Source organism: Silurus meridionalis, chromosome 25, assembly GCF_014805685.1.
Source record: "Silurus meridionalis isolate SWU-2019-XX chromosome 25, ASM1480568v1, whole genome shotgun sequence".
Classification (NCBI taxonomy): domain Eukaryota; kingdom Metazoa; phylum Chordata; class Actinopteri; order Siluriformes; family Siluridae; genus Silurus; species Silurus meridionalis.
This window is the reverse complement of record NC_060908.1, coordinates 16,252,259-16,273,922: the sequence shown is the minus strand read 5'-3', so window position 1 is coordinate 16,273,922 and position 21,664 is coordinate 16,252,259. Positions and strand designations below refer to the sequence as shown.

The 21,664-nt window shown below is 42.2% G+C and overlaps 3 protein-coding genes across 13 annotated transcripts; 2 read left to right on the top strand and 1 right to left on the bottom strand.

The window, feature by feature from the left end:
• Positions 1-1,501: 1,501 nt before the first annotated feature.
• On the top strand, positions 1,502-5,471 carry nono (non-POU domain containing, octamer-binding). The gene is made up of 10 exons (XM_046839042.1): positions 1,502-1,612; positions 2,337-2,466; positions 2,550-2,743; positions 2,822-3,123; positions 3,453-3,548; positions 3,668-3,864; positions 4,088-4,272; positions 4,538-4,568; positions 4,752-4,831; positions 4,944-5,471. The coding sequence occupies exons 2-10, from the start codon at positions 2,337-2,339 to the stop codon at positions 5,025-5,027; spliced, it is 1,299 nt and encodes a 432-aa protein (XP_046694998.1). The 5' UTR covers positions 1,502-1,612; the 3' UTR covers positions 5,028-5,471.
• A 228-nt stretch (positions 5,472-5,699) lies between these two features.
• Positions 5,700-10,648, bottom strand: tnfsf10l4 (tumor necrosis factor (ligand) superfamily, member 10 like 4). Of its 2 annotated transcripts, none has more exons than XM_046839041.1 (6): positions 10,407-10,648; positions 9,419-9,800; positions 8,471-8,608; positions 8,324-8,369; positions 7,543-7,629; positions 5,700-6,636 (listed from the first exon to the last, which is right to left on the bottom strand). In XM_046839041.1, the coding sequence occupies exons 2-6, from the start codon at positions 9,599-9,601 to the stop codon at positions 6,218-6,220; spliced, it is 873 nt and encodes a 290-aa protein (XP_046694997.1). In that variant the 5' UTR covers positions 9,602-9,800; positions 10,407-10,648; the 3' UTR covers positions 5,700-6,217. The 2 variants fall into 2 exon arrangements, with proteins under 2 accessions (XP_046694997.1, XP_046694995.1); XM_046839039.1 differs by having other exon boundaries at positions 5,701-6,636; positions 7,519-7,629; positions 10,407-10,645.
• A 211-nt stretch (positions 10,649-10,859) lies between these two features.
• aifm1 (apoptosis inducing factor mitochondrion associated 1) lies at positions 10,860-21,605 on the top strand. Of its 10 annotated transcripts, none has more exons than XM_046839031.1 (19): positions 10,860-11,047; positions 11,986-12,116; positions 12,424-12,547; positions 13,499-13,528; positions 15,336-15,659; positions 15,804-15,866; positions 16,296-16,435; positions 16,889-17,019; positions 17,159-17,249; positions 17,366-17,450; positions 17,549-17,625; positions 17,729-17,837; positions 18,392-18,499; positions 19,202-19,290; positions 19,435-19,575; positions 19,886-20,028; positions 20,213-20,337; positions 20,434-20,621; positions 20,930-21,605. In XM_046839031.1, the coding sequence occupies exons 1-19, from the start codon at positions 10,960-10,962 to the stop codon at positions 20,999-21,001; spliced, it is 2,259 nt and encodes a 752-aa protein (XP_046694987.1). In that variant the 5' UTR covers positions 10,860-10,959; the 3' UTR covers positions 21,002-21,605. The 10 variants fall into 10 exon arrangements, with proteins under 10 accessions (XP_046694987.1, XP_046694985.1, XP_046694984.1 ...); XM_046839029.1 differs by having other exon boundaries at positions 10,860-11,053; positions 15,807-15,866; XM_046839028.1 differs by having other exon boundaries at positions 10,860-11,053.
• Positions 21,606-21,664: the final 59 nt, after the last annotated feature.

Here is a 21,664-nt window from a genome sequence, read left to right as displayed (position 1 = left end):
AACATCTTCTCAGAGGAGCAGAGGTTATTATAACTGTAAATGGAGACTTAATGTGGAATGGGATGTTCAAAATAGAACCACATGAAGGTCTTATGCTTAGGTGTCCACAAGCTTTTCACTATTTAGTGTAGATTGATACAACTCTATTAGTCATTGCACAGTACAGAAACTCAACAAGAACAATGCTGTTAAACATCTTCCAGAAGGGCAAACAGCAGCATTGTGCAAAGTGTAGTGATATAAATGAAGAGAATATCAGGCAGGGAATATGTGCAGAATAACAGTAGTAATCTCCATCATAGAAGTAATACAGAATTGTGTAGAACTGATGATGATTACAGGCAATAAAAATATTAGTGAAACATCATCATCAGTGAATATTCTAGCAGTATAGAGTTCAGCAGAATGATGATGATGATGATGGTTATGGGGAAGAACATGGCTCTAAACCTGCTGGTCCTGGTGTGAATCCTACATCTCCTCCTGGAAGGATGTATTGGTGGTTGAACAGAAGGATGATAATGATATTTTTTCCGTTGCACAAACATCTACGTTGGAGAAGATGTTTGTTCAGTGTTCTTCACCAGCCGTTTTTTGACTGCACTTGTTTTAATATTAGGGGAAATGGGGTTATGAGATGTAATTAAATGATTCTGCAAACTGTTTTGTTTAAAGTTTATACGTATCATTCGGCTTCACGATTCCTAACTGACCCTCCAATAAAATAGTTAAAGAGCTAAAAGTGAAAAACCAACAAGGTTTGAAAGAAAGTTCAGAAAGTAAACTCACTATGAGAAGGGGTGAAGGCATTAAAACCAGAATGTGACTATATGCACACAAAAGAGGTTTCTTTTAAACAATATTTGCTGTTTGGTAGCTCAGGGATTAGATATGTTATATTATATATATTTTATAATGTTGTAACCTGTTACTACATTCGTTCAAATAAATGTTTTAATTGTGTATATATATATAATATGCATCTGATGCTTATGTTCAACTCTACTGACTACTGAAATTGTAGAAATTTAATAATTTAAGTTATGTTCAAATAAAAAAATGCTATTTATTAATAATATAAATATTGAGTATTATTATATACAATTATTTTATATTATAATATAATTTTTATAATATATATTAGTATATAATGTATATTAGATTTATAGTAGTTAGTAGTTATATAAATATCTATTTTTTATTTAATACATATTAATATATATATATATATATATATATATATATATATATATATATATATATATATATATATATATATATATATATCAATACATATACGTTTTTATCTTTTTTACACCGCAGGCTACCTCACTACGTCATTTCCGCCACGCAAAAAAATCCAATATGTCTTCCGTTGTGTATTTCGAAACGGACTTTCGACCAATCAAAACGCCCGACAGCTGCTCCGTCGCGTGATTGACAGCACTCAGATCCAATCAGAATCCAGAACAGTCCCCTGACTGAATGGTTACTCCTGAAAGCCGCTCAGGGTTCGGTTGTGAGTCGCTCCTCCTCTCGTGCTCCTTTGTGGTCGAGGCCAGTTCTGTGCGTGCGGCCGCTTTTTAAAGGAATAACTCCAGCCCGGGTGAAGGTGAGGAGGATTTTATCTCATTTTGTATAATAAATCTATAAAGCGCACCCGTTACCTGAGTAAAAAGTCTGGGGGATATTACAGTTTATAAACCCGGCGCTCAGTAAAAACGTTGTTTTATGGAGAGACCTGAGGAGCCGTTTTTCTGGTTAGCATCACTGGTTAGCCACGATAGCTAATAAATCCTGGTGTTGGGGTTATATTTTAAATCACTTATCTAATATTTAGGTTGAAAAAAATCATAATTGTGTAAGAAAACATTGGAAGTGAATTGAAACTGCGCAGTTATTATCGTCCGGTTACAGTGTATTGACGTGCAGCCTTTCAATGGCCGAATCCTGAATGGAGGAGAATAAAGGGGATTTAGTGCACTGTATAGGGCGCCTATAAATCTATAGGTACACAGATGTATTTGGGATGGACCCATTGTCGCCCCTAACCAGGTTGAAACAATGGTGGTTATAAAGATCCAAACAAAGGATCAACATCAATCTGATTGGTTTGATCGTGTTTTATTATTTACTCGTGCACGACTCGGAGAGAGAAAAAGCCTTCATTAGTATATTATTAATGATTTTACAATTCTATTCTGTATTGCTATTTATCTTGGTGGCTGCCATGTTTGGATCACGTGACCCCAAGAGCTCAGAACTGATTTAACTTCGCGTAGTCTTTGTTGTGTTGTGTTGTGATGTATATAAACGCTGACGTTGTTCGCTCGCAGATGCAAGGAAACCGAGGAGGACGTCCCGATCAGCACAACCACGGCCCCCCGAGGGTGCAGCACGACAGGAAGCCTCCCGGAACCGACAGCAACGGGCAGCACACGGACCGTGCCGGACAACCCAGCCCTAGTAAGTACCTCTTTACCGCATCGTCCTAAACCCGTGTTCTACACATGTCCATACGCCACCTTGCTTGCGTGCTTGCTTCTCAGATGCCGGTCTGACCATCGACCTGACGAGCTTCAAGAAACCCGGCGAGAAGACGTACACGCAGCGCAGCCGGCTGTTCGTCGGAAATCTGCCCGCGGGTACCTCTGAAGAAGAAGTGGAAAAGCTCTTCTCCAAATATGGCAAACCCTCCGAGATCTTCATCAACAAGGACCGAGGCTTTGGGTTCATCCGCCTGGTAAGAGCGCCCCGAGCTTCTAATGAACACATCCAGAACGTTCTTTTTGTATAACATGAGCTTTCTTGTTCTCCCCAGGAAACCAAGACCCTCGCGGACATCGCCAAAGCCGAGCTTGATGACACGATGTTTCGCGGTCGGCAGATCCGCGTGCGCTTCGCCACTCACGGCGCCGCGCTCACAGTCAAGAACCTGCCCCAGTTTGTATCCAACGAGCTCCTGGAGGAGGCTTTCTCCATGTTCGGCCCCATCGAACGCGCCATCGTGATCGTGGACGACCGCGGGCGGCCCACGGGGAAGGGCATCGTGGAGTTCGCCAACAAGCCGTCAGCACGCAAAGCCCTGGACCGGTGCTCGGATGGAGCCTTAGTGCTCACCTCGTGAGTTCTCCAAGAAATCATAGGGATGAAGACCTTTGAGCTCGGTCCCGTGTAAAGGTGGTGGAAGCTTAGTGGTTTAAAGCAGTCAACGTTTATTTTCCAGCTGTGGTGAAGTGCGAGTTTAATGTTACTATAATTTAGGGCTCGGTTAAGGTCAGTCTCTAAAGACGTATGTGTTTTTATATTTTTATGTTGAACTTAAATTTAATTCTTAAGGGTCTTCAAAACGTCCTGAATTTGACTTTTGTGAATCCTGCAGAAACCACGATTGTACAGTGGACGTGTATCAGCCCGGTCCTGTGTAAACGACTGTGTGTGTGTGTTTTCAGGTTTCCTCGGCCCGTGACGGTGGAGCCCATGGAGCAGTTGGATGAAGACGAAGGGCTTCCAGAAAGACTCGTCAGCAAAAACGCACAGTATCACAAGTGAGTAAGAAGAACGCTGGACACATAATCAAAACTATTAACATTAGTCAAACACTGATTGTGTGTGTGTGTGTGTGTGTGTGTGTGTGTGTGTGTGTGTGTGTGTGTGCGGTGGTCAGGGAGCGCGAGCAGCCCCCCCGCTTTGCTCAGCCTGGGTCATTTGAGTACGAGTACGCGATGCGCTGGAAAGCCCTGATGGAGATGGAAAAGCAGCAGTATGAGCAGGTGGAGAGGAACATCAAGGAGGCACAGGAGAAGCTGGAGCAGGAGATGGAGGCGGCCAGACATGAGCACCAGGTCATGCTCATGAGGCAGGGTGAGTCCCAGGAACCTCCTACACCTCTCAGTCTCTCCCTCACTCACAATCTCTCGCTTCCCTCATTCAGCTCTCCATCTTAGCTCATTTGTGCATTAGTTTGTTTCCTTTCCTTCCTTTTATATTTCACATACAAATTTACGCTGTTCACCCTTCATCTCCAGTTCTGTCCATCTCATTCAAACCCCCTTTTCTCTACTAATCGGAGTATCTCTTCTCTTAGATCTTTTGAGGAGGCAGGAGGAACTGAGGCGTATGGAGGAGGCGCACAACCAGGAGGTGCAGAAGAGGAAGCAGATGGAGCTGCGTCAGGAGGAGGAGCGGCGCCGCCGGGAGGAGGAGCTCAGGGCTCACACCGAGGAGCTGATGAGGAGACAGCAAGGGACTGGGGCCAACTTCAGTGAGAAGGTATGCTCCGCGCGCGCACACACACACACACACACACACACACACACACACACACACACACACACACACACGGTGTGTTTAATGCCAGAGTGGTGGAGGATTATTTTTTCATGAATGATAATTACAGCACCTCAGGTTCTCATTATTCTCACCGAGGAGAGAATAGTGACACCTAGTGGTCAGATCAGAAAAACAATATGTCGACGAGACTCATGAGCCGAACACTCCTCCTCAATCGCTCCTTATTTTTGTCTTTCTATCACAGAGGGAGCAGGACATAAGGATGCACATGGGAGGTGAGACTCAACTACACCCCTTTTTCATCCCTCGTTTTCTCATTTTTTATTTCTCTCTTTCATTTGATGTCAGAATATCCCTAAAATTTTAGTTTCCCTATTATTGTTGTTTACTTCCTGCTTAAAGAAAATATTTAAAAATTTATTATAATTATTTCTTTATTGTTCTTTCTGGGGTCCAAGGTCAAGGCCTTCCCCTGAACAGGACCTCAATGGGAGGAAACCCCACACCAGGAGGAGCACCGAACATGCCTGCCAATGAGGTACGATGCAGCAATTTACATAAATCAACACAATTTATTGTCGGTGTTGAAACTCGCATCCTCACGCTTATTTATTTATTTAATAGATTTCTTATTTAACAATTATTTTCAGGGTACTGGAGGAAACCCTGGTGGTCTTCCTCTGCCTTTCCCCCGCCCCGGCCCACCCATCGACTACAAGCGGCGTCGGTTCTGAGAGCCCAGGACACACACGTCTCTCTTTTTTTTTTTTTTTTTTTTTCTTTTTTTTTTTCCGTCTTTATTTTTTACACGCCTACATACTGTACAATATTTTTAAAGCCCAGACAGTGAATTTAGTAGTTTCATCGTATAAACACGTAAAAAAAAAAAACGGTGCAAAGTTTCTTTTAAGCTTAAAGTTCATATGTTTTTTTTTTTTTTGTTTGTTTTGAAGATTTATTGTCTTGTTCCCTCGATGGGGTTTTGTATAGACCTTTTGTTTTCTTTCCCCCTGTATTAATGTGATATCCCTTCCTTCTTTTTTCCCTTTTTTTTTTATTTTGTGGTTCATCCCTTGTACTTTTTATATAGACATAGTGAAATAATTTTTTTGTCAAATACCTGCATTTATAAACTGGCTCACAATAAAAAAAAAAAATCCGGGATTCAGTGTTATGTATTCAGCTTGGTCCTGGTCTTTTTTTAATTCTTTTTTTTATTTCTCTCAAGTTATTAATTATAACCCAAATGAAGTCAATAAACCCAAACAACTTTGGTATAATTAAAAAATTTGTATATATTCAAACAAAATCTGCATTTTACATACATAAAATTTTCTCTTTTTCAAAAATTTGCATAATAACGTAAAAATATAACATGCAGCCCCCTATTTAATATATTCAAAATAAAAGATAATAGATTATATTTTTATATAACTAAGTCTCAGGTTTTTGTTCCCCCCCATTATTTAAATATTTAAAACATGTTTTACTTGATTACATGTTTTATCTTTATATAATGTGTAAATATTCAGTAAAACATGTATATATTAGTAAATCTCCTCTGGCTTACATTATCACTATAGATCTGGATTAAAGTTAGTGTTACGTTGACTGGTTTGGTATGTGGTACACATTATCCCAGTATACCCAGGTAGTGTTTATTAGCATGCTAGTGTTACTATGCTGATCATTCTTTGTTTTATTTATTTATTTTAGCTAAATCATTGTTTATGCTATTGCTGCATAATATGTACACGGTTAAATTTGGTGTTGTGTGTTCTTTACATGATCCATAGATTTATTGTCTATTAACAAAGTGATACAAAATCTATACGGCTGGATTTTGTAGTAGCCAGTCAGAGGCTTCTGTTGTCCAGCCACAGGCTTAGTATCATCGGGCTACTGCACTCCTGTCTACACCTTATCAGTCTATTTTAAATGCCCCAAAGTACGTCGCCTCTGGCTGAAGGAGAACGGCAGACATGTTGCTCACAAACAGTGAGAGCCTATCTCCCTGCTCAAGATGAAACAACGCCCCCTGGTGGCTGGATAACAGACCCATACTGGGCTCGGAACCGAGACGCCGACTCAGACCAGCTTTGCCGAGCATCGTTGGCTCCGGGTGCAACACTGTACTCTTGAGCAGGTACTGGACCAGCTGGAGGTCAGGTCTCGTGTGCGAGGTTATAAAATGAACCTGTGAGTAAATGAAATAAATCCCATCTTGAGGAACCACAATTTCTCCCTCAGGACTGAGGATCATCAGGCCCTCCTGAATGCTCTGTCCACTCAGGACATCCCAGTGAAGACGCTCGAACATGAGACAGGGATCCTGAGAATCACCTGGTGATAGAAAAGCTGCTGAGTTGAACATTACAAAACAAACCCTTTTTGTTATGTACAATGTTCAATCTCACGGCTGTGATTTCAATCTGAAATAATTTGACAGAAGATTATAGGGGCTGGTTTTTGCTGAACCCCAGTGAATAAGATTTGGTAAACTAATCTAAAAGTAATTCAGAGGTGAAGAAATGTTAAATAAAAATACAATTCTGAGGTAAAAAAAAAAAGGTCTGGGTTCATTGAGGTAAAATACAATTATCAGGTGCAAATTTCTGAGGTAAAATACAAACAATTCTCAGGTGAAAATTTACTAAACTAATTTCTGAGGTAAAATTCTGTAGTAAAATTACATTTTCAGGCAAAAGTTGCAAAAATAAAAACAAAATTCTCAGGTAAAAATTTCAGAAAATCTCTGAGGTAAAATACAAACGTTCTCAGTTGAAAATTTGAACATTTCTGAGGTAAATTTTTTTAATTCTCTGGTCAAATAAACAAATAAAATTAAATCTGAAACATATCTAATAAACACCAGAGTTAAAATTCTCCCAAAATATAATGTGATGTAAAAATACTAAAATAAATCTGACATACAGAGTAAAAAAGTAATGGCCTGAGGTTATAGTTTAATAATTTGTCATTTGGGAGAACAGCTGCAAAAAATTACTTAAAAACAGATAATTTATGTGGTTCCATAATTAAGTATATAATTAGGCACAGAGTTCCATAAATTCATCCAGTGCTGATATGAAGAAATACACCATGGACACTAAACATGCCATGATTGATCCTTTGATTGCACACGTCACTTGATTACATATTAAAATCTTTTTGCTAGAATACTTTAACTTGTTGTGAAGAAGTAAGAGATTAGCCGTGGATTACCATTTGGGAGGATATTATTCAGACCTGCTCTCTGCAGATGGTGATGCTGTTTGAGCTCCTGCTTCGCGCCGACGTGTATCGCAGGTTTGAAGACCTGGGTGATGTTGTGGTCTGTGAAATACACAAAAAATCTACAATCAACTTGACGGCTACCTGGGTAGCTTTTCTTTTATTCAGAAAGATACGCCTAGTTCCTTTATTCGTACGGATATTGCATATTAAAATGGCAAAATGTACAAAATAATCAAATAACTTTTTGTAAAGGACACAGAATATTCACAAAAGTTTGTTTACATCTGACCATAATATTGGTTTTGCTTTTAACACGTCCCATTACACAATTAGTCCCCATTCCACTCTTCTGGGAAGATGTTCTACTAGATTTTGTGGAGATTCATTCAGCTACAAGGGTGTTAGTAAAGTAAGGTACTGATGAAGGTGAGAAGATGAGGAGGCCTGGAGTACAGTCAGTGTTCATTGTCATGCTGGAACAGGTTTAGGTCTCCTAGTTCAAGTGAAGAAAAATGTCATGCTTCTGCATCCAAAGACGTCTTATACAATTTTGTACCTCCAACTTTGTGGGTAGTTTTGTGGAAGAAGCTCATATGGTTGGAAAAGTCAGGTGTCCTGAACCTTTGGTCATTTAGTGTATATTTCCAATGTGCTTAATGCAATTTAAACTCAGTTTTATCATATAATAATGAATAATAAATAGTATCATTTTAAATGCAACTTTTAACACAATTCTAATGGATTTCAATACTTAATATTCAGTAACTGAGAATGAAAATGAATATTTATTTACCTCCTAAACTCTGCCACAGGGAGTTGCGAATATCCAGCAGGAGTCTCTGTGGAATTGAGAAGAACACGTCACTCGACCACACCCGAGGCTCAGAATCTCTGTGATGAATATGGGATTAGTTTAATGCTCTGAGGATCGGCTCGATACCATATTCACGCTGTTCTGGAACTCTTGCATCATGAGATCGCAACTTGCCAGGCCTGCGCTGTGCCACACTGCTGGATCTCCGCCATGTTCCTGGAGACACTCGGTTGGGAAGACGTCATGGTCCAGAGATTTAGTGGTCTGACAGAGAGAATGTGAAAGTAAAGAAACGTAAACACTGAATTGTTACGGAGACGTTGCAGAAATTGCACAAGGATAGTGCTGTTATGTTACAGAGGTGTTACAAGAAATGTACAGGGAGATTACAGTAATGTTACAGGAATGCCGTTACAGTAACATCACAGGAAAGTAACAGAAATGTTACAATTATGTCACAGTCATTTTAAAGAAATGTTACTAAACTGCACAGGAATATCAAAGAAATGTTAAAGTAATGTTACAAAGACAGTACAAGAATGTTACAGAAATGTTATGGTCATGTTATAAAGACAAGACACAAAAGTAACAGAAATGTTACAGTAATATTACAGAGACAGTGCAGGAATGTTACAGAAATGTTACGATAACGGTATAAAAACAGGACAGAAAAGTTACAGGAATGTTACAGTAATATTACAGAGACAGTGAAGGAATGTTACAGAAATGTTACAGTAACGTTATAAAGACAGGACAGAAAAGTTACAAGAATGTTACAGTAATTATACAGAGACAGTGAGGGAATGTTACAGATATGATACAGTAACGGTGCAGAAACAGTGGAGGAATGTTTCAGGAATGTTACAGTAACGTTACCAGGATAATGCAACAACAATATATGTTTACATGTTTACAGGAAAAATAAGGGGATTTTATCAAACGTTTACTAATGAGATCATAAAATGAACACATGAAAATGAACACATGATGAGGAATGAAGGCAAAAAAAGACAAGAAAGAAAGATGTGTGTGTGTGTGTGTGTGTGTGTGTGTGTGTGTGTGTGTGTGTGTTACCGTGTGTAGCTCTCGGGTGAAGCTGTACAGCAGCACGGCTGTGATGAAAGTTTCAGCTCCCAGAACCGCAGTCAGCAGTAGGAGGGCTCGAATCCCCCGCGGTTTGGTGTCAGCGCTCAGGGCCTTGTGGATGCGGTTATAACAGGCGTTATTACCGGCGCTACTCTGAATGTTTAATGTCATGTTCGGTGTGCAGGCGGAGGGGAATGAGCATGTCGGATAGAAAGTGAAAGTACATCTCTCTCTCTCTCTCTCTCTCTCTCTCTCTCTGTGTGGAAGTGACAGACCGGGGGAGAGGTTGTAGGTCTGCTCACACACTTCCGTCTACATGTTGTTATTTCGGAAATTCCCACAGGAGTCAAATCAGACCTCCATCAGTCTACTGCATAACCACAATCACAACTCAAATCATTTTTACAGTTTAAATGCAAACAGCAAGAGATACAACAGCAGTGTAATTCCTCATTTATACAATTTTATAAAATACAAAGAGGTTAAACAAAAAAACAAACAACTATTTACAAATAAAAAACAACGACAGACAGACAGACAGACAGACAGACAGACAGATAGATAGATAGATAGATAGATAAACAAAATGTTTATTAAAGAAAAAGTTAATAAAGAAAAAAGATCAGTAAAAAATAGGAGAAAGAAAGAAAGAAAGAAAGAAAGAAAGAAAGAAAGAAAGAAAGAAAGGAGGAAAAGTGATTATTGTTAGACAATAAGTGAGGATTTAGAGTCATATTCAGATGTGAGACAGGAATAAAAAGGTTTCTTGTCTGTAATGTACTTATAGAATAAGTATAAATACGAATAATCTCTATACAATTCACATAAAAGTAATAAATATTCTCAATGGTACATCTATTTGACCTCTAACATACATGAACAGTGTCTACAAATTGCCAATCCACCAATGAAAAACGGGATTTTCTTGCGGAACATAAAATTAGCCAATGGGTGAACGGTGCGCTTGAACACTAACCAATGAGATCCCTCGGTAGGCGGGCTGTTCACCTGAACACGGAAGTTTCTGCACAGAAATTCTGAATGACCTGAAGAACGTCTTCGGTGTTGTCGAGTATTGTGAAACCTTCAAACATCCTACACGCCATCTCTTCCTGTTTCAATCTGATTGGACAAATCGGAGATGGGCTGAATCTCATTGGTCAGCTCTGAGCCGGCTGTCAAACGATCCATGAGGACCACCCGGTCAGGTAGGTCGACCTTTAAGTGCCTGGTAAAAAAAATTATTATAGCCTATTTATTTAATTAGTAAATAAATTTATTAGTACACAGAGATGTTATTAGATCAGTATTTGCGTGTTCACGCCGACATGATCCGGTAACGTCAACGATAAATTAGCTAATTAACGGATCTGCGTTTTATTCAGGCGCTTCCACAACAAGAGGGTCCTAGGGATACAGGGTGTTTATACTGATCTTTGAGGCTGACACACCACCCCGGCCTTGTAAGAGCTTGGCTGCGGCGGTGCGCGTGCTTCTCACCGGTGTGTTGTCAATAAAAGTCCGCTGCGATGTTTCGCTGCAGCGCGCTCTGGAATAAACTGAGTCCGGCGGCGCGAGCCTCCTCAACCCTGTGTCGGCACACCGGGCGGAGAGCGCGTGAGTGTGAGTGTGTGTGTGTGTGTGTGAGAGAGAGAGTGTGTGTGTGTGTGTGTGTGTGTGAGAGAGTGTGTGAGAGTGTGTGAGAGAGTGAGACTTACCTGTCAGTTTGACTTTAGAGCCTACAGGTAGAACCCATCATGAAGAACCCAGGAGAACGAGCAGGTAGAATGCAGGAGAACGAGCAGGTAGAATGCAGGAGAACCAGCAGGTAGAATGCAGGAGAACCAGCAGGTAGACTCAATAGGTGAAATCCAGAAACACAGATTTGCTTCAAGAGCAGGCGAACACACTAACTGTGGGCTACAGGTTCTGTAATAATGTGATTCTGAAGACACTCTGCTTCTAAAGTAAACTTGGTTCTGGGATGTTCTGAAGACTCTCTGGTTCTAAATATATTCAGGTTCTAGAAACTAGTGTTCCAAAGACACTTGGGTTCTTAAATTTTTACCCCTGCGTAAGAACCCCTGTGTTAGGACCCCTCTAGAACCCCTGTGTAAGAACCCCTGTGTAAGAACCCCTGTGTAAGAACCCCTGTGTAAGAACCCCTGTGTAGGACCCCTCTAGAACTCCTGTGTAAGAACCCCTGTGTAGGACCCCTCTAGAACTCCTGTGTAAGAACCCCTGTGTAGGACCCCTCTAGAACTCCTGTGTAAGAACCCCTGTGTAGGAGCCCTCTAGAACCCCTGTGTAGGAGCCCTCTAGAACCCCTGTGTAGGAGCCCTCTAGAACCCCTGTGTAGGAGCCCTCTAGAACCCCTGTGTAGGAGCCCTCTAGAACCCCTGTGTAGAAGCCCTCTAGAACCCCTGTGTAAGAACCCCTCTGTGTAAGAACCCCTCTGTGTAAGAACCCCTCTGTGTAAGAACCCCTCTGTGTAAGAACCCCTCTGTGTAGGACGCCTTCCAACTTTCAAATGTTCTGGTCTTTTCCTTCCACAGCACTGAGGCCTGACAGGAAGCCGGCGTTCCCGCCGCAGACCCACATGTCCACCAGTCCACTGGGCGGAGGCGGAGAGAACACCATCTACTACGTGCTGGTGGGAGCGGCATTTGTGGGAGGCGGAGCTTATGTGAGTATGACACGCCCACTCATTTTACATGTGAGCATAGTTGGTGTGACGTCACTGAATGACCCTGGTATAGGTTCACCTGCAAGTTGTTAAATTCCCAGTTTATTCCCGTTAATTCCCATGAAAAGCTTCCAGTGTTGAAAATTCCAGCGCTCTTGCACTGCGTTTCTCTAGAATATTGACGGTTTCTGTATACGTGGCGTCATAATGATGGTATTCAGGTAGGACACCACTGAAGGCCAGACACTGCACCGGATGTTGCCGGAGAAACGGCATGTCTAATTTGCATATGATTTTTTTTTTTAAGGCGTACCGCACCCTCACCGGCGACAGCGCCAGATACTCCGAGCGAATCTCTCAAATCAGGGGCAGGTCGAAGAAGACTGTGGAAAGTCCCGCCCTTCCTGTTACAACAGAACCACAAGTCACAGGTAGGTCATGGAGGATACATGCGTTTCTGAACGAGGCGGTAAACACGTGGATCTTAATTTGAAGGAGTTATAATACAACAGGTTTTTACAGTGAGGAATGAACAAATAAAACCAGTAAAAACACAAGGGCACACCATCAAACCAAAACCTTCATCACGCCATCAAACCAAAACCTTCATCACACCATCAAACCAAAACCTTCATCACACCATCCAACCTTCATCACACCATCAAACCAAAACCTTCATCACACCATCCAACCTTCATCACGCCATCAAACCAAAACCTTCATCACGCCATCAAACCTTCATCACGCCATCAAACCAAAACCTTCATCACGCCATCAAACCTTCATCACGCCATCAAACCTTCATCACGCCATCAAACCAAAACCTTCATCACGCCATCAAACCTTCATCACACCATCAAACCTTCATCACGCCATCAAACCAAAACCTTCATCACACCATCAAACCTTCATCACACCATCAAACCAAAACCTTCATCACGCCATCAAACCTTCATCACGCCATCAAACCTTCATCACGCCATCAAACCAAAACCTTCATCACACCATCAAACCTTCATCACACCATCAAACCTTCATCAAACCATCAAACCTTCATCACACATCAAACCAAAACCTTCATCACATCAAACCAAAACCTTCATCACACCATCAAACCTTCATCACATCAAACCAAAACCTTCATCACACCATCAAACCTTCATCACCATCAAACCTTCATCACACCATCAAACCTTCATCACACCATCAAACCTTCATCACACCATCAAACCTTCATCACACCATCAAACCAAAACCTTCATCACGCCATCAAACCAAAACCTTCATCACACCATCAAACCAAAACCTTCATCATGCCATCAAACCTTCATCACACCATCAAACCTTCATTAAATTCCACTGTTTGTTTTGCTATTTTGCAGCTACAAAAGCAGTTGCAGAACCAACAAAAGGTGGGTTTATGTGTTGTACAATGCAATTACAACTTCATGCCCAAACACACACACACACACGCACACACTTATAATATTTCTGTAACTTTTGTTTTCGATCAGGAAGTAAAAATCGAAAATTTTTAAATATATACTTTTAGTGTCATTTCCCAATATTATCATCGAACACTCATGACTCTTTAGCTTTGCTTACATTCTCTGTTTCTTCTGCATTAGAAGGTGGACCTCTGCCTAGCATGCTAACATGCAGCATCGGAGGTTGGGGGGGGCATAAAATAGTCATATGTGTGTATGTGAAACCATGACAGATACGACTGGAAGTTTCCATTGAAAATGCTAAAACATAAAGTGTAGATGAATACTGTAGACTAGAAGTCTTCTTTGGTCCAGAACCAGTCTACAGACACCACTGGAGATGCACCATCAGGTTCTGTAGATGCTCAATACAAAACCTTAGTGTCTCACAGTAGCGATTTGAGACGCAGCCTGTACCTGAACTTGTGTACCTTGTTGAACCTCATGAATCTTTCTCTTGGGTTCTATCAAGAGAAAATTCCAATCTCCATTCACATTGCTTGAAAAGGACCCATGTATTTGCTGAGCACTGTTTGTATCTGCATGCTACACCTTCGCACTTTGCTACTCATCATTCCTGTGTCGTGTTTAACCTCTGAGCATTTTGTCCTCCATTACTCACCTCACTACTCGCCTCACTTGTACAATTCTCTGGTTGAATTGTGTGAAATGTGGTACAGGTTGGTCTGAGGTGATGTTTCACTCGTGTCACCCCATCAAACTCCTTTCCTACTGAAAGTTTGTTGTCTGTCTTCCGTGTCAAACTAACCCGAATGTCATCAGGTTCTGTGTCTTGGGCTTCACGTGGTTGATTTCACGTGGTGGTTTGATTTGTGCTCTTTTTTTCCACTACGAGTTTTTTGGCTTGGTCTAAACACAGCTCTTTGGGGCATTTTAAATTACTTTCAACAGGGATCCTCAAGTGAACGTTTGTGATATGAGGTGGTATCAAAAGCTTTTTTTGGTGTATTTGGTGTAATTCTGAAAACACCCGTTGCCACGTCGACAAGTTCATTACGGACAGCAAGTTGGAGCAAAGAGCAATTCTGCACGAAACTGGGCAAATCTGCCACAGAGACTTTTGGCTTGACATACGGCTGCAGCGAGTCGTTCGGGGTGTTTGCACAAGCGCTTCAAGAGCGGAAGAACATCACTAGAAGATGACGCGGGATCAGGAACGAGTTCCCCGAAAATGTCAACCATGCGGCAACTCGTGCATGATGATCATCGGAGAACGAGCAACATGATCTCACTTCCGCATCCACACTACTCGTGAGACTTGGCAGATCGCAGAAGGTGTTTGACACCAAAATAATCCAAAAGAAGACTTCAGGACACATTCCAGAAAAACTGGACTGTTGTTGAAGGGGACTGTTTAAAAGGTGATTGTGTGTAAACGTAGGTAAATAAAGTACTTTCCTGTAAACAGAGCCAGTCTTGAAACTTTATGGTACCACCTCATACTCTGGAAGCTGTTTTCTTATTTGCTGGACTTCTTTGGTGAGTTTGTGTGGATAATAACCCACACACTCAAAGGCCTGCACTTGCTGAAAGTGGTAAGAAGAAAAAGAAGAATTCCATGCTTTCTTTTCCTTGTGTTTGATGTTGTCTTAAAGTAAGGGTACAACATGCCACAGGAAGCCAAGGCAAATATTCAAACCTCTCTTGAACAAGAAGGGCTGTGCTTTCCAAAGTTGGTCATTCTTGTGTATGTGATCATTTGTGGTATTAGAATCCCCGGCTGAGGATGTCTCCGAACCCGTCCTTGAGTCTTCAGGAGATGAACCTTCACAGGAACCAAAGGCAACTGAGGCTGACCGAGAAATTCTTACGTCTGAGCCATCTTTAACAGACCCTCTTCCAGAAGATCCTTCGGCAACAGAAACTGCACAATATGACCCTGCTCCAGAACCGGTCTTGGAAGACCCTTCACTGAATGCTTCTATAATAGAAGCTACTCCTGTTTCTAAATCATGTGAGGAGGAAGTGACTCTTGATGCTCATGTCATTAAAGAGAAACCCACTGAAGAATCTCCAGCTCCTGTTGTTGAGAGTGGTAAGGCTGATACTTCTGCATGGAGACCTGCCAATGTATACGTGTTAAAATAAAGGACCTATTTTGATCGTTAGATGGCTTTTTATTCCACTCGTTGAATTGCGGTAATTTTTTTTCTCTGCTTTTACGTTGGGTAAAAACCAGCAGAACCTGTACCTGAAGTGGTGGCAGAAAGCGTGCCAGAGTCTCCACCAGTAGCCCAAAGTGGTAAGAATCCGGTTTTAACTGAATCGGATCCAAACTATTTTTTTTTTTAAGAAATGTAATGTTACCAATATTTTGGTGTCAATTGTATTACTCATTTTCATATGGGGGTCTTCATTTCCTGTTGTTGTTGTTTACCGGAACCCACCCTTCATGTTCACCAAATTTGTTTCATCGCTAAGGCTAATTTTAATAGGTCACACATTGTTTGCTAGTCTGCTAATAAATATTTTTATCACCTGTCCCTTTTAATGAAATGTGTGATAATTGTAATGTTAGCTGTTAATGTTAAGAACTCGCATATCGGACTAACCTTTCTTCCTGTTTTCCTAAAATTCTTTCCCTCCACACACGTGCCGAGCAGAGGGCTGTTCTTGATGGATGGTGATTATTTCGATTTCTGTCCGGTAAACATGTTTGTCTTGATTTTAGAATCCGGACACGAACCTGCTTCCAGTGCAGAACCCGCCCTCGCTGAGTTCCCCGGACACGTTCCTTACCTCCTGATTGGTGGAGGAACGGCATCGTTTGCAGCAGCGAGGTCGATCCGTGCCCGTGACCCTGGTGCTCGGGTGAGTAATAACTTTTCTACTCCTATATAATTATATGTAAAAAAAAAAAATGTTTAAGTCTTGCCTTTGGTGGAATTTAAATATGGCGTCCCCCAAAGTTCTGTTTTCGGGCCGCTATTGTTTTCAGACTTTTGGATATATCAGTAGCTAAATGCTGCGAATTGACCCAGCCTAAAGTGGCAAACTAACATATTGAGACGCCTACATTTTCCAGCTATATGTGGTTCCTCACCAAACTGTTGGAGACACACAATTGTATCGGATGTCTAAATTTTCCCTTCGTTTCATCAAGGAGGAGCCCTGAACCTGTTCCAGCATCACCAAAAAACCTGTAATATTTGGGTGAATTCTTGTCCGTTAGAATTTCCTTCTCACCGCTTGCAGAAATGAAGTTCTCATCAGTAGCTTTTGGGCGTCCTGGGGTTTTCGATCAGCTCTATATTTTCTGTGCAGGTTCTGATCGTGACTGAAGAAGCCGACCTGCCGTACATGAGGCCTCCTTTGTCCAAAGAACTGTGGTTCTCCGATGATCCTGCAGTGACGGAAGCACTGCGCTTCAAACAGTGGAATGGAAAAGAGAGAAGGTAGGTGTGTGTGTGTGTGTGTGTGTGTGTGTGTGTGTGTGTGTGTGTGTGTGTGTGTGTATTGTCCTGTAATGCCTATTTTCAATGTGAGTGTGAGTATTTATATACGTGTGTGTGTGTGTGTGTGTGTGATTTGCAGCATTTATTTCCAGCCTCCTTCCTTCTACGTGAACCCCAGTGAGCTGGATGTGGTGGAAAACGGGGGCGTGGCCGTGCTGACAAGCAAAAAGGTAAAGGGATCTCTAACTTGACACACTTCTCGTGAGTGTGTGTGTGTGTGTGAGTGTGTGTGAGTAAGTGTGTGAGTGAGTGAGTGAGTGAGTAAAGATAATTGTGTGTGCACTAGGTGGTGCACATGGACGTCAGGGAGAATAAAGTTCTGCTGAGTGATGGTGCTGAGATCTCCTATGACAAGTGTCTAATTGCAACAGGTAAAATTAAAATATGATTCCTCTCACACCTACACACACACACACACAGACACTGTTGGGCATGTTAAAGTGTTTGTGTGTGTGTGTGTGTGGGGTAGGTGGAGTTCCCAGGAATCTGCAGGTAATTGAGCGAGCCAGCGAGGAGGTGAAGAGCAGGACCACTCTCTTTAGGAAGGTGTGTATCTCACACACACACGGTGATCTCCCATTGCGAAGTAGTTTCACATTCCATCACAATAACTCTGCTCTTTATCCTCCCTCCTCATTGTTTGGCACAGATTGAGGATTTTAAAGCGCTGGAGAAAGTTTCCCGAGAGCTGAAGTCCATCACCATCGTGGGTGGAGGGTTCCTGGGTAGCGAGCTGGCCTGCGCCTTGGGCAGGAAATGTGAGTCCACACACAGCCGTCAGTCACGTGGGATTCGGGTCAACACACTCGCCGTATTACGGGGGGATCAGACTGAAGAAGGGATGAGTCTGATTCAACTAATTCAGATTTAGAACAATAATAAATATATATATATATAGTGTTAACAGAGCCTCTGCTGTACTAAGTAGTACACTATATGGCCAAAAGTTTGTGGACACCTGCCAAAAAGATTGTTCTTCTTTTTGAACATCCCCTTCCACATAGTCTCCATTTACAGTTATCATAATCTCTGCTTTTCTGAGACGATGTTCCACTAGATTTCGTGGAGATTTATTCACCCACAAGAATGTTGGTAAAGTCAGGTACTGATGGGGGTGAGCTGAGGAGGTTCCTGGGGTTCAGTCAGGTGTTTAGTAGGGTAAAAGGAAGTGAAAGGAAAAGACTATAAGACACTGTGATCGTACTGAGTGTGCTTTGTAAATTCTCACTCTCTCTCTCTCTCTCTCTCTCTCTCTCTCTCTCTCTGTCTCTGTCTTTCTCTCTCTCTCTCTATCTCTATCTCTCTCTCATAGCTCATGATCTGGGCCTGGAGGTGATCCAGATGTTCCCTGAGAAAGGGAATATGGGTAAAGTTCTTCCTGAGTACCTGAGCAACTGGACCACAGAGAAAGTGAGAAGAGGTGAGTAAGATGAGATCAGAGTCCAGGCTCTGAGCTGGAAAAAATATCAACTCTTCTATTGCATGATTATATATATTTATCACTTTATTTAAAATATAAAAGTTGAATGAACCCTGGATGAGTTCCTGTTCCCTACAAGTGCAGGGACTAGAAATACAGTGTGTACAGAATAGTTATAGACTCTAGGATGGACGTTCAGTCTGAAAAGTGCACACCGTGCCCAAAAGTATTGGGACACCTGCCTTTTCTAGCCATTTTTAGTTCTTCACCAAACTGTGACCACAACCTTGGAGACACACAATTGTCCAGGACGTCTTTGGATGCTGTTGCATGAAATTTTCTCTTTATTTCAACTTGGAGAACCAAACCTGTTCCAGCATGACAATACCCCTGTGCACATGAAGATCTGCTTTCTGTGGAAGATCTCCTGCTATACAGCTCTAAATGCTGACTGTACCCCAGGCCTCCTCACGTTCTCACCTACATTCGTACTTTACTTTACTAATATCCTTGTGTCTGAAAGGATCTCAAACAAATCTAGTGGAACGATTGCGTGGAGCTCATTATAACAGCTAAATGGAAACTCAATGTGGAACGAGTTATAAAAAAAAAAAAAGCAGATCGCAATCTTGTAGTCAAGTGTCCACAAACATTTGGTCCTATAGTGTGGCAAGTTTCTTTCTTATCTTTGATTTCTGACAGAGGGAGTCCAGGTGCTGTTGGAGGCTGTGGTTAAGAACGTGGCCTACAAGGACGGAAAGGTGGAGATCAAGCTGAAAGACGGACGAGTGGTGAGTGAGCAGTGTGTGTGTTTTAGAGCAAGCTCCGGGCGTCTGTTCGACACCTGGCTGAATTTCTCTGTGTGTGTGTGTGTGTGTGTGTGTGTGTGTGTGTGTGTGTGTGTGTGTGTGTGTGTGTGTGTCTTGCGGCTGTAGGTGAAAACAGATCACATCGTGGCCGCCGTGGGTCTGGAGCCCAGTGTGGATTTGGCGGAATCCGCCGGCCTGGAAATCGACTCCGACTTCGGAGGCTACCGGGTGAACGCCGAGCTGCAGGCGCGCTCCAACATCTGGGTGGTGTGTGTGTGGGACCGATTTTTGCTTTCACAGCTGCCAACTTTCTTTTTTTTCCCTTCAGTTTATAAAATATATTCAATTTATTTTAAATATTTCTATAATATTTACAAAAAAAGCAATAATATTTATTATATTGTTATAATATACATTATAAATCAGATTTATAATATGTTATAATATTCGTTATAAAATAACAGCAATCAGTCCCCTGTAGACACTTGACTGTGTGTGTGTGTGTGTGTGTGTGTGTGTGTGTGTGTGTGTGTGTGTGTGTGTGTGTGTGTGTGTGTGTGTGTGCGCGCGCCCACAGGCAGGTGATGCTGCATGTTTCTATGACATTAAGCTGGGACGGAGACGTGTGGAGCATCATGACCACGCTGTGGTGAGCGGCAGACTCGCTGGAGAAAACATGACTGGAGCCAAAAAGCCTTACTGGCACCAGTCTATGTTCTGGTACAGAAACACACACACACACACACACACACACAATTGTGTACTGTTTTATTTATTGTCCAGTTAATAAGCAGCACTGATTCGAGATTTAAAGGTTACACTGACTGACAATGGTGTGTGTGTGTGTGTGTGTGTGTGTGTGTGTGTGTGTGTGTGTGTGTGTGTGTGTGTGTGTGTGTGTTAGGAGTGACCTGGGCCCTGATGTAGGATACGAAGCAATTGGTATTGTAGACAGCAGTCTCCCAACTGTAGGAGTGTTCGCTAAAGCTACTGCTAAGGACACACCCAAAGCAGCTACTGAACAATCAGGTATACACACACACACACACACACACTAGACCACTGACTGCCACTATGGACCATATCAGCTTACACGTGTGTGTGCATTCCTGAACGCACTTTCAGGTACAGGAATCAGGTCAGAGAGTGAGACAGAGGCAGTTGCAGGAACGCTTTCCACATCTCCAGCAGCTCCTGTCCCACCTACACCCCAAGAGAACTATGGGAAAGGAGTGATCTTCTACCTGAGGGACAAAGTGGTGGTCGGCATCGTGCTGTGGAACGTCTTCAACAGAATGCCCATCGCCAGGAAGGTCTGCTCAATCACTCGCTCGTTTACCGATTCCCCGTTTCCTCTGTATTTTACCTCGTCCTTCTTTTTTTCTCTGCCAAAAAGCAGACTTTGTATGGCAGAATGACAATACAGCGCCCCCTATCGTGCACGTTGTCAGTGATTCTGACTCTAACATAAATCAGAGATTGTAACGTAACACATGTTAGTTATTTGAGGTGTTAAATATGGTCTTAAAAATCTGCATATTTGAGTCTGGAAAAGTTTGGAATACCGAAATGAAAAACGTGTAGGAACCATGTGATTAACGTCCACCGTGTTTCTTTCCAGATCATTAAAGACGGAGAGGAGCATGCTGATCTGAACGAGGTGGCCAAGCTCTTCAATATCCACGAAGACTAAACGCGCACGCACACACACACACACACACACACACACACACACACACACACACACACACAGTGAACTCTGTCAGCGTGGTTCTGCCCCAGCCCTGTTGGTGGCGCTGTGACCACAGCTCGCTGATGGACAAACGTCAGATCGGTAAAGCTGATAAAAAAACATAATTTATACGGGAAACTCGTACACGTGTTTTCTAGTGAGATCAGTAAATTGTACATTTGCGAATCGATTTAGCGTTCCTTCTTTTTCCCGGAGTCTCGTCTTTTTTTTCTGCACGAGGAGTCGGAAAAAAACCACCTCAGTGTTTCTTTTCCTCTTGAACCCCCATTAGATGCGATGTTCAGGTTTTTGTACGCAGCTGATCGTTACTCCAGCTATGCAGCACAGGGTGGTTTGGATCATCAACAGCTTCCTCCACCATTTTCTAGATTCACATCTCTGCCTTCTGGAGTAAATAATTCTGATCCCGGCATTGACCCTCATCCTCGTGTGGGTTAAACCTCCAAACGTGAGGAAAAAGCTGCACCATCTCCCCTCTGCCCCTCCTGAACCACGTGGCTCAGTTTGTTTCTCTAAGACTTGATTAAAACAAATTATTTTTGAAGGAATGCTGTTGTCTCTCTTTCTCAACCACTTTCACCAGCGGGTGAAGAACCTACAACC

What these genes read in the sequence shown, in the direction of transcription:
- tnfsf10l4 (XM_046839039.1), bottom strand. Translation starts at nt 9,601, where the DNA reads ATGACATTAAACATTCAGAGTAGCGCCGGTAATAACGCCTGTTATAAC. An exon ending in TCCAGAACAGCGTGAATATG is followed by an intron (nt 8,370 to 8,470) that starts GTATCGAGCCGA and finishes TCAATTCCACAG; the next exon opens with AGACTCCTGCTGGATATTCG. An exon ending in CCTGTGGCAGAGTTTAGGAG is followed by an intron (nt 7,630 to 8,323) that starts GTAAATAAATAT and finishes TGTATTTCACAG; the next exon opens with ACCACAACATCACCCAGGTC.
- nono (XM_046839042.1), top strand. Translation starts at nt 2,337, where the DNA reads ATGCAAGGAAACCGAGGAGGACGTCCCGATCAGCACAACCACGGCCCC. An exon ending in GGTCATGCTCATGAGGCAGG is followed by an intron (nt 3,865 to 4,087) that starts GTGAGTCCCAGG and finishes CTCTTCTCTTAG; the next exon opens with ATCTTTTGAGGAGGCAGGAG. An exon ending in CGAACATGCCTGCCAATGAG is followed by an intron (nt 4,832 to 4,943) that starts GTACGATGCAGC and finishes AATTATTTTCAG; the next exon opens with GGTACTGGAGGAAACCCTGG.
- aifm1 (XM_046839028.1), top strand. Translation starts at nt 10,960, where the DNA reads ATGTTTCGCTGCAGCGCGCTCTGGAATAAACTGAGTCCGGCGGCGCGA. An exon ending in CTGCGCCTTGGGCAGGAAAT is followed by an intron (nt 17,838 to 18,391) that starts GTGAGTCCACAC and finishes TCTCTCTCATAG; the next exon opens with CTCATGATCTGGGCCTGGAG. An exon ending in CACAGAGAAAGTGAGAAGAG is followed by an intron (nt 18,500 to 19,201) that starts GTGAGTAAGATG and finishes GATTTCTGACAG; the next exon opens with AGGGAGTCCAGGTGCTGTTG.